The 13,345-nt window shown below is 32.3% G+C and overlaps 1 protein-coding gene across 1 annotated transcript; it reads right to left on the reverse strand.

Moving 5' to 3' along the window:
• Positions 1-947: 947 nt before the first annotated feature.
• Positions 948-13,272, reverse strand: Septin2 (septin 2). Its single transcript, XM_085960834.1, has 9 exons — positions 13,233-13,272; positions 12,735-12,852; positions 10,378-10,520; positions 9,299-9,485; positions 8,413-8,531; positions 7,223-7,415; positions 4,640-4,803; positions 3,159-3,296; positions 948-2,053 (listed from the first exon to the last, which is right to left on the reverse strand). The coding sequence occupies exons 1-9, from the start codon at positions 13,260-13,262 to the stop codon at positions 1,886-1,888; spliced, it is 1,260 nt and encodes a 419-aa protein (XP_085816960.1). The 5' UTR covers positions 13,263-13,272; the 3' UTR covers positions 948-1,885.
• Positions 13,273-13,345: the final 73 nt, after the last annotated feature.

A 13,345-nucleotide genomic window follows, 5' to 3' on the forward strand; every position in this document is an offset into this window, starting at 1 on the left:
TGACCATTAAATACATATCCTGTGATAAAACAAAAAAATCTTAAAATGAGCCTCTGGATGGATATTTATTGAAATTATTATTAAAAATATCAGATTAAATTTGGGTACACAATAATTAATGTACCACACTATAGGAAATATTAAATGCAATAGAAAACAAATCATCTACTTAAAAATAGGTTTTTGGAATATTAATAAAAGAGTTCAAATAGGAAAACAGTTAGTGGTTTAATACGACCACAACTGCAATCTAAATACTTGGTTTAAATTTAATATACAATGAGAAAATGACAATCGTCAAATTAATATAACAAGATAAATATATTACTGTAAAGAGAACTTAATTATTTTAAGTAATTAATATAAAATATGAAGAAATGAGTTTCACTTATTGTTAATTGATATTTACTAAACATTACAAATACTGCGAAAACATTTAAACATATTTTAAGTAAGGTAATTTAGAGAAACGGGTCTGTAATTTACATGGGATTTTATCTACATGTCGAATACTGGAATGGAAAATACATCTAATCCATTTTTTTACACACAAGGATGACACAAAATGTAAAGATTAAAAAGTCTTTCGGGAGACTTTTGAGCTAACAAGTTTCGTTATTATCACTATGATGTATATAAGAACAATGAAGAATATAACAAATTTCTATTTATTAATCAGTCCCCCGCATGAAAAATCGTGGAATGCATGCAAATTGTATCAATAACTACATAATATCTGGAAATATATTCAAGAAGTTGCACGTCAAACTAAGTTTGAATATGCTAAAACATTTATTTTTTACAAAAGTAGTACAATCCGTCGACCATTATCTTTCGGTTGTATTCATTTTCATGTCAAATAATGCTTTCCTTGCAGTTAACTTTCCTTGCAGTTAACTTTCCTTGCAGTTAACTTTCCTTGCAGTTAACTTTCCTTCGTTTTTCTTAAAATTCAACATACTCTTTGCCACGAAGACAAAAATCCCATTCGTTGATAATATTATTACAACTCGATGGCATGTCTTTACTAAACATAATATTTTAAAATTCTTCCTTTTTAAATTTATATAGATTCATTTTTAAGTAACATATTCAATCCAAAGTAATGTTTAATCTGCAACAAATATTAAAATTTGCCATTAAAAAATCTGTAGTCTATAATAAATCTACTGTCATTTACCTATCCATGCGGCTAATCAATATAATCGTTATGGATTTTTAAGCAGCATTGATTTTTGATCGAATTACTCTGAATTAACAGATTACTTTTTTTGGCAGACTGTTTATATTCAAAACGATACAGTAAAAACCTCATGGTTTATAATTTCTAATAAGAGTGAGAATATTGGCAAATTATTTTTGTCAGAATATTGTTGAATAAAGTTTGATACCTTGCACCTAGTTTTCTGGAATAAATATTTCAATAGATAATTAATGCCAATTCAATAAGAAATATTCACACATTGAGTGGACCAAAATGGTGAAGGAAAATGATTTTCATACCACTATCAAAACTAGCCAAGAAAATGGTTTGCAGCAAAATCCACATAGAAAATGCAATAATGTAACAAGCAATTTCTAAGCACTGTATCTGTGACAGACAAACATTGTTGTCGTTTCTTTGTTTAGTTCACGTTACAGTTCCAGAATAGAGATCAATTCCTGACTATAATAAGAAATCATTTATAGAAGTACTTTCAATGAAAATTTGTCAAAGTCAAATATAGAATTGCTCGATCAATGAAACCAATGCCACATTGAAATGTATCTAGACTTCTACTAGTGTGTCCCGCATGGAGTAGGATTGATATTATATCTCTGATCGGATACATTGAGAAGCGGCACGCGATCAATTGACGGTGTTGCTCCTTCCGATGGCGTACTTTCACTTTTTCTTGTTTTTGCCGAGCGTGAGGGTGTGGTGGCTCTGCGTCATTTGCTGCTTGCGGCGGTTGAACTCGATCAGGTCGTCTTCCAGTTTCTTGCGGATCTCCTCCAGCTTGTTCTTCTCTTGCGTGTGATCTTTCTTCAGCTTATCGAATTTTGAATGAAGCTGCAATAAAATGTACAAATAAATTAATTTTCCATCACACAAGTCATCTACTTGTTTGGGAGCAATTATTATTTAAAAGTTAGTAGAGAAAATTAAAATGACAAATGTTGTGATAATTAACATAAAATGAGACAGTCAAAATAATGAATACACACAGAGCTCTAAATTTACCAGGGCCATTGTTAATTGGGCAGTGGATTAATCATGATAATATATAAAGGGGAAAAAACTCATAATTATTGACTGACTTTGAATAATTTTATACATAGCAGATGGTTGGAGAAGTATTTATAATGTGATCCTACTGAGAATAGTGCTAAGTTATCCACTATTTTTATATATATTCACAGATGACTTGCTTTCTGTCAGTGCAATTGTAATCTGTACATATGCAATTAAATTAGGCATAATCTCATGATTATTGCATAAAATTGAATATCATTTTAAAAGCTTTTCTTGGTAAGCCGAGAGTCAACTGCATTATATTGATACTTTGAAGAATCGATACTTTTCCCCAAGTTGGAATATTTATTGATGATTGGCGATAGATAACCATGAAAATAATATTTTCATTTTTGTCAATGTAACTATTTTCTTTGTTGTTTGCGTGATATATAATAATATCATAAATAATATTATATAAATCGATAAACCATTTTGAAGTTAATGAATGAATAGTTTTTTTGTGTCAAAAATATCCAATCTCCGCAGTGTGATCAGCAAGAACTTTTTGAATGCATTACGAAATAAATATGTGCATTGCGTTATTTTTATCTTGTAAACCTCGTAATTCCAAAACAACTTTTTTTCCATGAGCCAGTAAAAGAACGTTGACTTTCGTTTTGAATAGAATTTTGAAAAATCGAAAAGCAAAAAGTTCTTACAAAGAATTTGGACTGTAAAGAAGGGTTTCTTTTTTTAACGATTACATTATAAATATTTAAGAGGTTTGCAAATTTTTCTGTAGTATGAACACGAATTACGACGTATTTGTGAATTGAGTTTTGTAATAATTAAACGTGTTATGGGTGCCAGATTTGATATGTCATACTAGCATATTCAATAAAAATCTAATTTATAAATAATTTCGAAATATAAATCGTACTTCTTTTTCGGATTCCTTCAGCTCAGCCTCTTTCTCTTTCACTCTAATGACGAACATTTGCCGCATCTCGTCTTCCTTCTGTTGCAACTCTTGAAGATGAGTACTCCTCTTTTGCTCAAATGTTTGCTGAAAGCTCACCTGCAAAGCAAACAAACTAAAATATTAAATTATGTTAGTAGGGATATTACGTACAATTATAGAAAATATATGGTAATTTTATTATCAAACAATATCAAGATTTATATTTAGATTAGGAGTGGAATGCAGAAACATTCGTCATAACTAAAATTTCCTTAACAGAAAACACTATGCAGAAACATTGTCCTTAGTTGAGATCATTTCTATTGAAAATAATACCATATTTAAAAATTCTCTTTCCTATAGTTTAGGTAAATTATTTTATAATTATTAAGCAATGACAAAAATATGACAACTGCATTTTATAAATGCAATAACTATAAATACATATTAATATTTAATTATAATACTCTTATGTTTCCGTTATAAGTCATTATACTTGATTCCACAGGCACCGCAAGATATTTTTTTAACATGGTAACACTAGCGTCGTGTCATTCTTCACCTGGCATTTTGTATTTCTGCGGGCTGGCGTATAAAAGTAAAATAATATTCTCCAAGTACATGCTAAACGAATTAACACTATCAATATCCATATTGAGATACATTGTTAAATGAATTTGAGTGTATGGACTGTTTTATAGACATGCAAATTTATTTTGACAGCAGCTGTCAGTGGTAAATGGTAATACAGAAGGGGGTGTGTTCATAACAAAAGTAGTCTATGGTTAAGGATTCCTTAACTCTATACTCAGGATTGTTTATAGTTGTCATGCTTTTGGCGACTTATCCTTAGGATCGAAATCTTGGATTGTGCATTCCGCTCTAGGGCAGTAATGACACAATTCCGACATGTTTTAACAGGGTTCAAAATATTGTCCAAGGATCACAGTACACATTAATTGAACCGCTATTTACGCGACAAATTTGATGACAATGGTGTGGAAACAAAATATTTTGTCAAATCCACAATATAAATTCGAGTTATTTGTCTTAATATCGAGTTGTTTCGCGCTATAAACCCATCCTTGAATGATCCAGATATATTATGTTATATTATATTGTATCATATAGCAAACCATTACAGTATTAAGGATGAGAGATAACATTTCAACTTTCGATTAGTAAAACGTAGACAAGTATTAATATTATTGTTATGGTAAGAAAATATCTTGTGCACACACAGAGCTCAGGACAAGTTATTGTTGATTTGTATCCTGTTGAAATTAGAGTGTAGAAGTGAATGCACTTTGAATATACATTCCTAGATATAGTAAAATTTTTAATTCAATTAATATACGGATAATAAAATAATTAATAGCTAACTTCATCTCAATAACCACACATGTAATCCATGTCAGCGATATTCTGTAGATACAGAAGATGGAATTAAAGTTACTTACGGGTTTGTTATCGGAATCGACATCAGAGAAACCCATCTGCTGCAGCCTGCGTTTGCGGTATAATTCGTAATGACGCGCATGCGTTTTCTCTCGCATGTCTTCCATGTTGGTGCGAATGAGCATTTCGCGAAGTTTCACAAAGTCGCAGTGAGTTTCATTCTCAACTGAAAACACAACAAATATTGCGTCATAAGTAAATAGCCAACCCAAGATAGAAATACAAGTGAAATCCTGTTACAAAAAAAACATTATACAATAAATGCTGATGCATTGTTTCAATTTTGATGACATTCCCAGGATGAATATATCAATTAAATCATAATTTTGTAAGCAAAAAATAATGTTTCCATAAGTTAAAACCAAACCTTTAAAAGAAAAATTCAAAATTTACTAACAAAGACATGACTCATTGATCTTGGAAAAATTTAGTTAAAAAAATTTAATTAAAAGCTACTAGCCAAATATTTGTGAAGCAATAGGATAAAAAAAAAGTTAATCATGCTTTAAGTTGTATTGGGATTTTACTTGTATTTGTGGTAAAAAGGGTAAATGAAATAGAAAATATTTCTTTATCTTCATGGGAAACAAAAACACCCGGGATTGAAGATAACAAATGGAACTTACCAGTAAAAATGAGGCTGTGAATGAATTCTTTAATGTCGGAAAGCCACGCACCACACACATCTTGACAGAGCAAGGCTTTCGTCCAATAAATATCACACACAAGTATTAATTAATACAATATTTAGAAGATGTTGTCCAATTATAAACTATGGAGGTACAAAATATATTGGTAGTTTTGTCAGAAATTTTTCTCTACGACTGCATTTAAGTAATGATACGAAAATGTAAACGGTATGAGTACGGAAATGCAGCCAGTTTACTAAACTTTGTAATTAACATGTACATTTATATGTTGTATAAAACAAGAAAATTAGAGGTCTAAAGACCGAAAAGTTTAACGTGAGGCTTCGCGGCGGCGCTCGTATTGTTTTCGATTTCGAAGTATTGTGAGAGTTTTGCCAGGATTGGAAGATATTAATTCCCACTTCCCTAAATAGGTATATATTTTCGCAAATTTCAAATACACTGATATAGATTTTTTCCTCATAATTTAGGATAAATTTTCTATGGCAACATGAAAATTTCAAGTGAGTTTTGTACCTGTCATCGCGGCAACTCTTTCGATTACATTGTTGAAGGGGCCGCATGAGATTATTTTGTCGTTTTTCTACTTCACAGTAGGAGATAAGATGACTTATAATCTTCCTGCTGTCACTTTTCAAAACTTTTGCCATTATTAACACGTCTAAATGACTGATACCGCGCACTTATAAGAAACGTCAAATGCTTTCAAGGTGAGGGGAATGAATACTGAAACGCGAGAGGAGGGGATTCTAGTTCTTCAAGCCACGCACATCAACTTAAACTTTTCGCACTCTAGCCAACACCTTCGCAAAACTATAAAAAGTGCTCTCGAAATGCGGTGATTTTTCGTGTTTCAATATTAGTAGCTCAAAGTATGTACTACATAGTAATATAAAGAAATACCGTTTTGGTGCTATATTTTAAGCCGTTTTATAGAAACAGGAACCAATAATTTTGGCCTTTCGAATTTTTATTATATATATAATTGAAAGTTTTTGCTAGACATTTCAGGTAAACTTTTTGGAATTGCCGCATGATTAATAATTGCATTATTAAGTCAAATTATGATTTCAGAACCTATACCAACCAAAATGCATTCAGTGCCCTGGAGTCATAATTCACATTCAACAATAACAAGTTTTGTGAAAAACATAAAAAGCCACTAGAGCCATTTTTCGAAATAACAAAACAATAATGAACTCCTTTTATATTAACCAAATAATAATCCAAATATTAACAAGTGCTATTGTCTACTTGTAATATATTATTTATATTAATTTTGTCTCCTCTCTGAAATCCATATTGACAATGTGAGAAATACGGATTCGTGATAGATTAGAGAGGCTGCCAAGACAGAATTCACCAAATGGTGATGATTTTTACATGATTTGAAGTGATTTTTGAAAGCAAACTAGTTTTCTTTATAAATATTGATGCATTTAAAAACATGGCAATAATAACTAAAAAATGACAAACTCGCAATATGTGAGTAAAGACTTTAGGCGAATCATTTATATATTTGAGTTATTTAAAATCCTGGAAGATGAAATACTCATTACATATGTATTTATAATTCAATGCACACAATATATATTTTTGTGCCACTTGTGCCAAATTTTGACATTCAATTTTGGAATATGTATGCATTTTCCCAAATATTCAGAAATAAACAATATCAACGACAGCAGTGACAAATTTGAAAATTATTTTATAGGCATACAGATTATCCGCAAAATAATAATTTATCAATAATGAGAATAATCATTAATTCTCTAAGAGTTTAGTAAAGTGTAAACAATACATTAAATTATACTGGGGACTGGTGGTCTTTTGAAAATTACTATGTACCATGAAACATCAAAGTTGTTAATGAAATAAATCCAAACACAACATTGACACTCTAAATTCTACAATAACGCCAACATTTATGTTTACCTTGGACAGTTCCCCAAGGGTACTGCCTGGAGCGGACCATTTTGTTGCCGAGCCGGACAAAATCGGTGCTGCCAACAACGGCGAAAGGAACGTGCGAATTCATGGAAGTGTTGGTCTCCGCAACTGTCTCATCGTCCACCGGGAACTGATAGATCTCCACTCCATTTGCTTGCAGCTCCGATATAATTTTCGACTAAAAATGAATACAAGTACAAATTTAAATATGGACCCATGATTATGTAAAACAGGGAAGGCTCGCAAAATATTTTTGATAGAACACGTTCATTACATTGGAATGTCGATTAACCGAATGTAATTTTGATATTAGATCTTATAAGTCTAAATTCCCTTAAAATATGTATTATTTTCCGGTGATATCCATATCATAGTGAAATACTTACAAGCGAGTATATTATACTATTTTAAAAACTTTTTATATTATCATTTTAACAGCTACGAAATAGGCCGAGTTTGGTATGTAACGTTGTACATGGCCTTTTATTGTACGTGGGCTTAGGCCACCTACATTCTTATTCTGGAAGTGAATATGTATAATATAATATTATTATACATATTCATATTATGTTAACAGGTTGCTGGAGGTGTTTGCAGAATTATAATGTAATCTAATCAATAAACCCATAGTTTTGAGAAAACAATAAATCTTATTTATTACACAATTTTTTGGACGATTATCTTATTATAGATTTGTTAATAAATATAATAAAATATAATATATTCTATAGTGGAGATTTTGTCCAGTAATCCGAAGAATGATAACTTTCATAACAAAGTTAACGATTTCTTTAAATATATCTAGTCTTAATTTATCATTGCAGCTTACTCAACATTTCTGAAGCTAAAAAATTATATGAGCCCTGCAATGTCGTAAACTGAGTCACACATAAAGTGAAAATCGGACAAAATTATGTGGGTACATATTATACTACATACTTAATATGTAATGATTTATAACAGGCTAGATTTGAATTGTTTCATTCATGGCCCGCCGCAGAAGTGAGAGAAAGAGAAAATGTGAATTCTCACGCCTCACACCGAGGCGTAGTTTATCCATACAGTCATGCAGTAGGCTCTTTTGACATTGTGAAAATAATTTGAAGATGAGTGCCGAAAAAAGAACAGTTATAATTAATTTTCAACAAAAATGTTGCATTATCCAAAATGATCACCTTAAACTTTTGAAGTTCAGTTTTAGAAATGGTATCAGCTTTGGCGATGATAGGAATGATATTCACTTTGGTGTCCAGTTTCTTCATGCAGACCAGATCAATCGACTTCAATCCGTGACCTATAAGAAAAAAATATACATGGTGAAATCTGTCTACATAATATAGAGGTTATTACAAAAGACTACCTACTGATAAATGGTACCTACAACAAATAATAATAAAGTAGGAATATTGAATTACTGACAAAATGTAGGACCTAAATTAAAAAATACAAGAGAAACTGTAGACAATAAGGAAGGTGTAGATATTGTATTTAACATTTTGTGTATCTGGAACAACCATTGTTGACAATAGAGGATTAAGTTACAATTTGGTATGCAAATAATAAAATAATACAACAAAGCATGCACAATACAATGAAATAATGATTTGAATGGGTAATGAATACTCATCAAATTAAAAAACAAAAAAAGAATGCTGGAACAACAATAACAAATCACCCGGTGTTTTAAATACCCCAAAAAATACCTCAAAAATAATCGAAAAAAGTTGTCATGTTCACATAAGATTATTTTAATACTAACCGATTGTGGCAGACACTCATATAGGATTTTGGATGCTCTCACATCATATTAATTTAATATCGATTTTATTTGAGTGTTTTTTTTTTTTTTAAGATTTAATTTCTTTCTGCAAGTGATATAATAGATATGGTAGAGAAAAAAAATTCGCATCACGTTGTGTCAATAAGTCTTTTCGGCAGTGACGATATTATATAATTATATGTGTGATTATCAGTGTCCTTTGAATATATTAGTGGTATCTAAAGGTCGTATAGCAATTCAAAATAATGGATTTTTGTTTGTGAACTTCGTGAATTGCTTACCGGTAGGACAAATGAAGTATAGGCAGACGTGAGTGCGGCTGTCGTGATAGCTTCCGAGAGCACGCTTGATCTTTAGTTCCTCTTGAAGATAAGCCTCGAATTGAGCGTCAATGTAATCCACTACGGCTTTGAAGCTGTCGTCTTTGTTGATCTGGTCTCCATAGCCGACAGTGTCGCAGATTGTCAGCTACAAATTAAAATCAATGAATCAGGGAGAGAAAATAAAAACAGTTTCATTTAGAACCTGAATAGTTAATTAACATGCCAAATCGTCAGCCTGTTTCTAACTTGGCGTACGGCAAAAGTAATCATTATGAGTAGACATTCGTTATCACCAATGTTAGTAGTGAATGTCTTCCATCAGTAGTCTCTGCTATAATTTGATCCATTGGTAAAGGTAAGTTTGCTATCTGGAATTCTACTCTTTGTATATTGCAACATCGCATAATTATTTGGTTTCAATCTTTATATCGATTAACTCAAAGCTAATAAATCATACAATGCATTAAGTTAGAACTAGGGTGATGATATAGGTATATCTAAAAAAAAAAGAAAACAATGGAATCTAAATATTTTATATTCACATTTCTATTTCATGATGATCAATATGATCAGATGATACACATAATATAAAATTGTATACATATTTGCATATGTAGAGATTCTAAACAAGCAACAAAACAGAACTGTTTATAAAAAAAAAAAACAACAAAAACCTTGAATATTTCCAGACAAGTACATTTTCATTTAACATTATGATTATATAGGTACATAAATTTATGATAGCTGTTAGTTTAGACTGTGATAAGTTTGACAAAGAAGGCAATGGTGGCAGTAGTGCTGCAATGTGAGTTCTACCAGAGAATAGCCAATATTCATGATTGGAAGCTATCTGAAAAAAACAGTTTGGGCATACGCTTGACCTGTTTTCATATGGTATGACTAAAAGTAAACTCAATGGTGAGGTGCCAATGCTGCAATTCTCAAATAAATATGCCGTATTTTTTTTTTAATGGACGAAATCATTATCATCTCTCAAAAAGATTTTTCGCCAAGTTTTTTTAGTGAGAAAATATTACCTTCAGTCTGACGTTACTTTCTTGCAGTTCATATGTCTGTGCCTTCAACTTCACCGTGGGAAGAGAGTGAGGGCTCGGGGTGGATTCGAAGCTCGTGTTGAAGAGGGAGTCCATAAGAGTGGACTTACCCAAGCCAGTTTCACCTGTAATTCAGTAAATGGACATGTCGTCATAATAGTTTTCATTCTGTATCATCATCTTAGTTGGTGTAAGGTGATTTTGAAATCACAATGTAATCATATTACCTAATAGCAGCTGTAAGACAAACTGTGGGGTTTCGAAGCTGGGTTGGAGTGTGAAACGTCTGTAACCTTTTGTGTTTTGCGGTTACGGTTGATATTATTTTGGTGGGTTAGTGAGCATCGCAATAGACAAAATGAATTGCTATTTGAAAAGATGGTTGTCAGCCATTTATTCAAACCACGTGGAAAAAAAATGGTACAGTGATAGCAGACAAGTATTCTATCCCTAAACCACGGATGAAACTATTACCTATTTTGTATTCAAAAGATTTTTGCGATGTCATGATAAGCGAATAGATTTGAAACTTGTAGACTGTTTTATTGTATTTACCATCATATCATTTTATTCAGGTCACTTTGGTAAAGTAAAACACGCTTATAATAACTGCTACAAAGGTTTAGTAGTCAAAATTTTAAGAGTTAAAGCGCATGTGAAGAAATATACCCTGTATAGACTTGTAGGGAGAATGTGATAGGTACATTGTTATGTATTCATGATTCGAATATCTGAATCTGTGATTTGATATGACAAATGTGGACGCCTTCACACTTTTATAGACCACTTATCCACATTTATTGTCTGTCATCCTGTCCGTCACTGACTGTGAGGACAAGCAGCGTATATATATGTGATGGTCACCACATCAGGCTGTCATCTAGGATTACAGATTGGACCGTGGAAAAACGGCCGAATCTGTAGAACACGGGTCTCGTGGCCATAGGAACCAATAATCTACTTTTAATAAGAATGGACAAGAGAACGTGATGCTGTGAATAGTAAAAGTATCTGAAATAATCAAACATGTGTGTACTGATAATTTTTAAATGAATCGTGCCTATGCTCGTCTACAACATTCAGTTGTCTATGAGTTTGTCAAGGTTCTCGTAGTCCAGTGCGTAAAGCACAGACATTTTTATCCAAGGGTTCAGGGTTCAATTCGCGGTGAGGTGATAATATATTTATCTGGTTTCCTCAAAGCCTGGTTATTTATGTGATTGTTTCACGGCTACTACTATACTATGAATATTGGGACACTTGGCCTGTTGTAGTGTTATCCTGGAACTAATAAGTGAAAAATTATTATTGAAAAAATTGAATTTAGATTCAACAGATTTACTGTTGGATAGGGAATTGAATAGTTAACTCAAAACTGCATTTTTTCGTGATACTGTAGTCTGGTTCTAGGAAGGCAATATATTATCCGTACTTATAAGTATGGTTTTTATTAAATTAAAAAAAAAAATGTAGAGGTTAGTTCTTATGGCCGCAGGGCAATGACATTATTAATGGACGACGCACTCAATACAGTAGCTAGCAAGTAAATTCGCATGTATAGGTAGACGTCACACAATTTCCATTATGCGATATCACGCATCGGGAAGTTATAGCAATATGACCTTTATTGTAATGGCGTTAGAGCAGTGTTTCTAATGTCAATGTTCATTTGAGCAAACCCGTTCGAACCAAACCATTCGGCAGACCCAACAAAAACCATCAAGAATTTATAGCAATATCACCTTTATTGTAATGGCGTTAGAACAGATTATGCCATTCGGCAGACCCGACAATAAAGTGAGTGTCATTTTCTTTTCCAGATGATTCGTCCATATGAATGTCATTGCCACAGGCTCAGATATATACACCGGGTACCCAAAAAACGGTGGTGTTTGTAAGTGTCCCTCATTACAATAAGTAAATATTGAACATTACCTGTTGATAAAATATTATAGGAACAGAAACTGACAATAACCAGAGGCGTGGCTTGGGCGCATGCCAGTGTCGCAACGCGAGTGGGTACTGCTAGTGTATTGGGAGTTATTAGTTTTCCGAAAAGGCTTATTTCAAACTATTGATGTCGACCTATATCAATAAGATTCCATTACAATTTGCATCGTGCCTCTAGTAATAGTCTATGGAGTGTCCTCTTCAAACTGAATAAGTAAGGCTAATAGAATACAGGACAAAACAGGGTTAAATGAAAATTCAACGAAGTAATTGTATTACTAATATGGCTGAATAATACAAATCATCACAATAAACAATTTTGGTCATTGGTTAATTGTTAAGTTAACACAGGGTTAATTGAGTATAATTACTGAAAATAGAGAACTTACCGATGCAAAGGATGTTGAAAACAAACCCATTTTGTACGCTCTTGTTCACTAATTGATCTGGAAGACTGTCAAATCCTACATGTCCAGATAGTTTCAGATTGCGAATATTGGCTTCGACCTGCAATTGAAGGATAGTACTGTTAGATGGAGTTACTTAAAAGGGACTGGAATTCACATATTAACTGTAAAATTAATTTGAATGCGGCCGAGTCCTGCAAACAGTGACAATCGCAGGACGTGACTCAATTTCTTCAAGCTATCTGTTTCACCAAACGGCTACTTTCGCCCGCAAGAAAGACGAAGATAGAAAACGATTTCTATAAAGGCAAAAAGCGAACAACGCCCTGGTTTCGGAACACCTTTACTCATACAAATACTAAAAAAAATGATGAATAAATAGTAAAAGCCGGAGCAGAACACTATAATTAATATTTTAAGTGAATAATTTATACAAAAACTTAATTAATAACAGGAAAATAGTAAAAATTTCTAACTCACCCGAGAGACGTCTACTTCCATGGCCGCCATGTTTAAAAACAAACAAGTTGTCAACTTGATAAAGAAAAATACAAATTTTCCAGACGTAATGTCATTTCATAAGGTTGGCAGCC

The sequence above is a fragment of the Rhyacophila brunnea genome, unplaced genomic scaffold (genome assembly GCF_057557595.1).
Source record: "Rhyacophila brunnea isolate RB1 unplaced genomic scaffold, BYU_Rbru_1.0 scaffold_12, whole genome shotgun sequence".
Classification (NCBI taxonomy): Eukaryota; Metazoa; Arthropoda; class Insecta; order Trichoptera; family Rhyacophilidae; genus Rhyacophila; species Rhyacophila brunnea.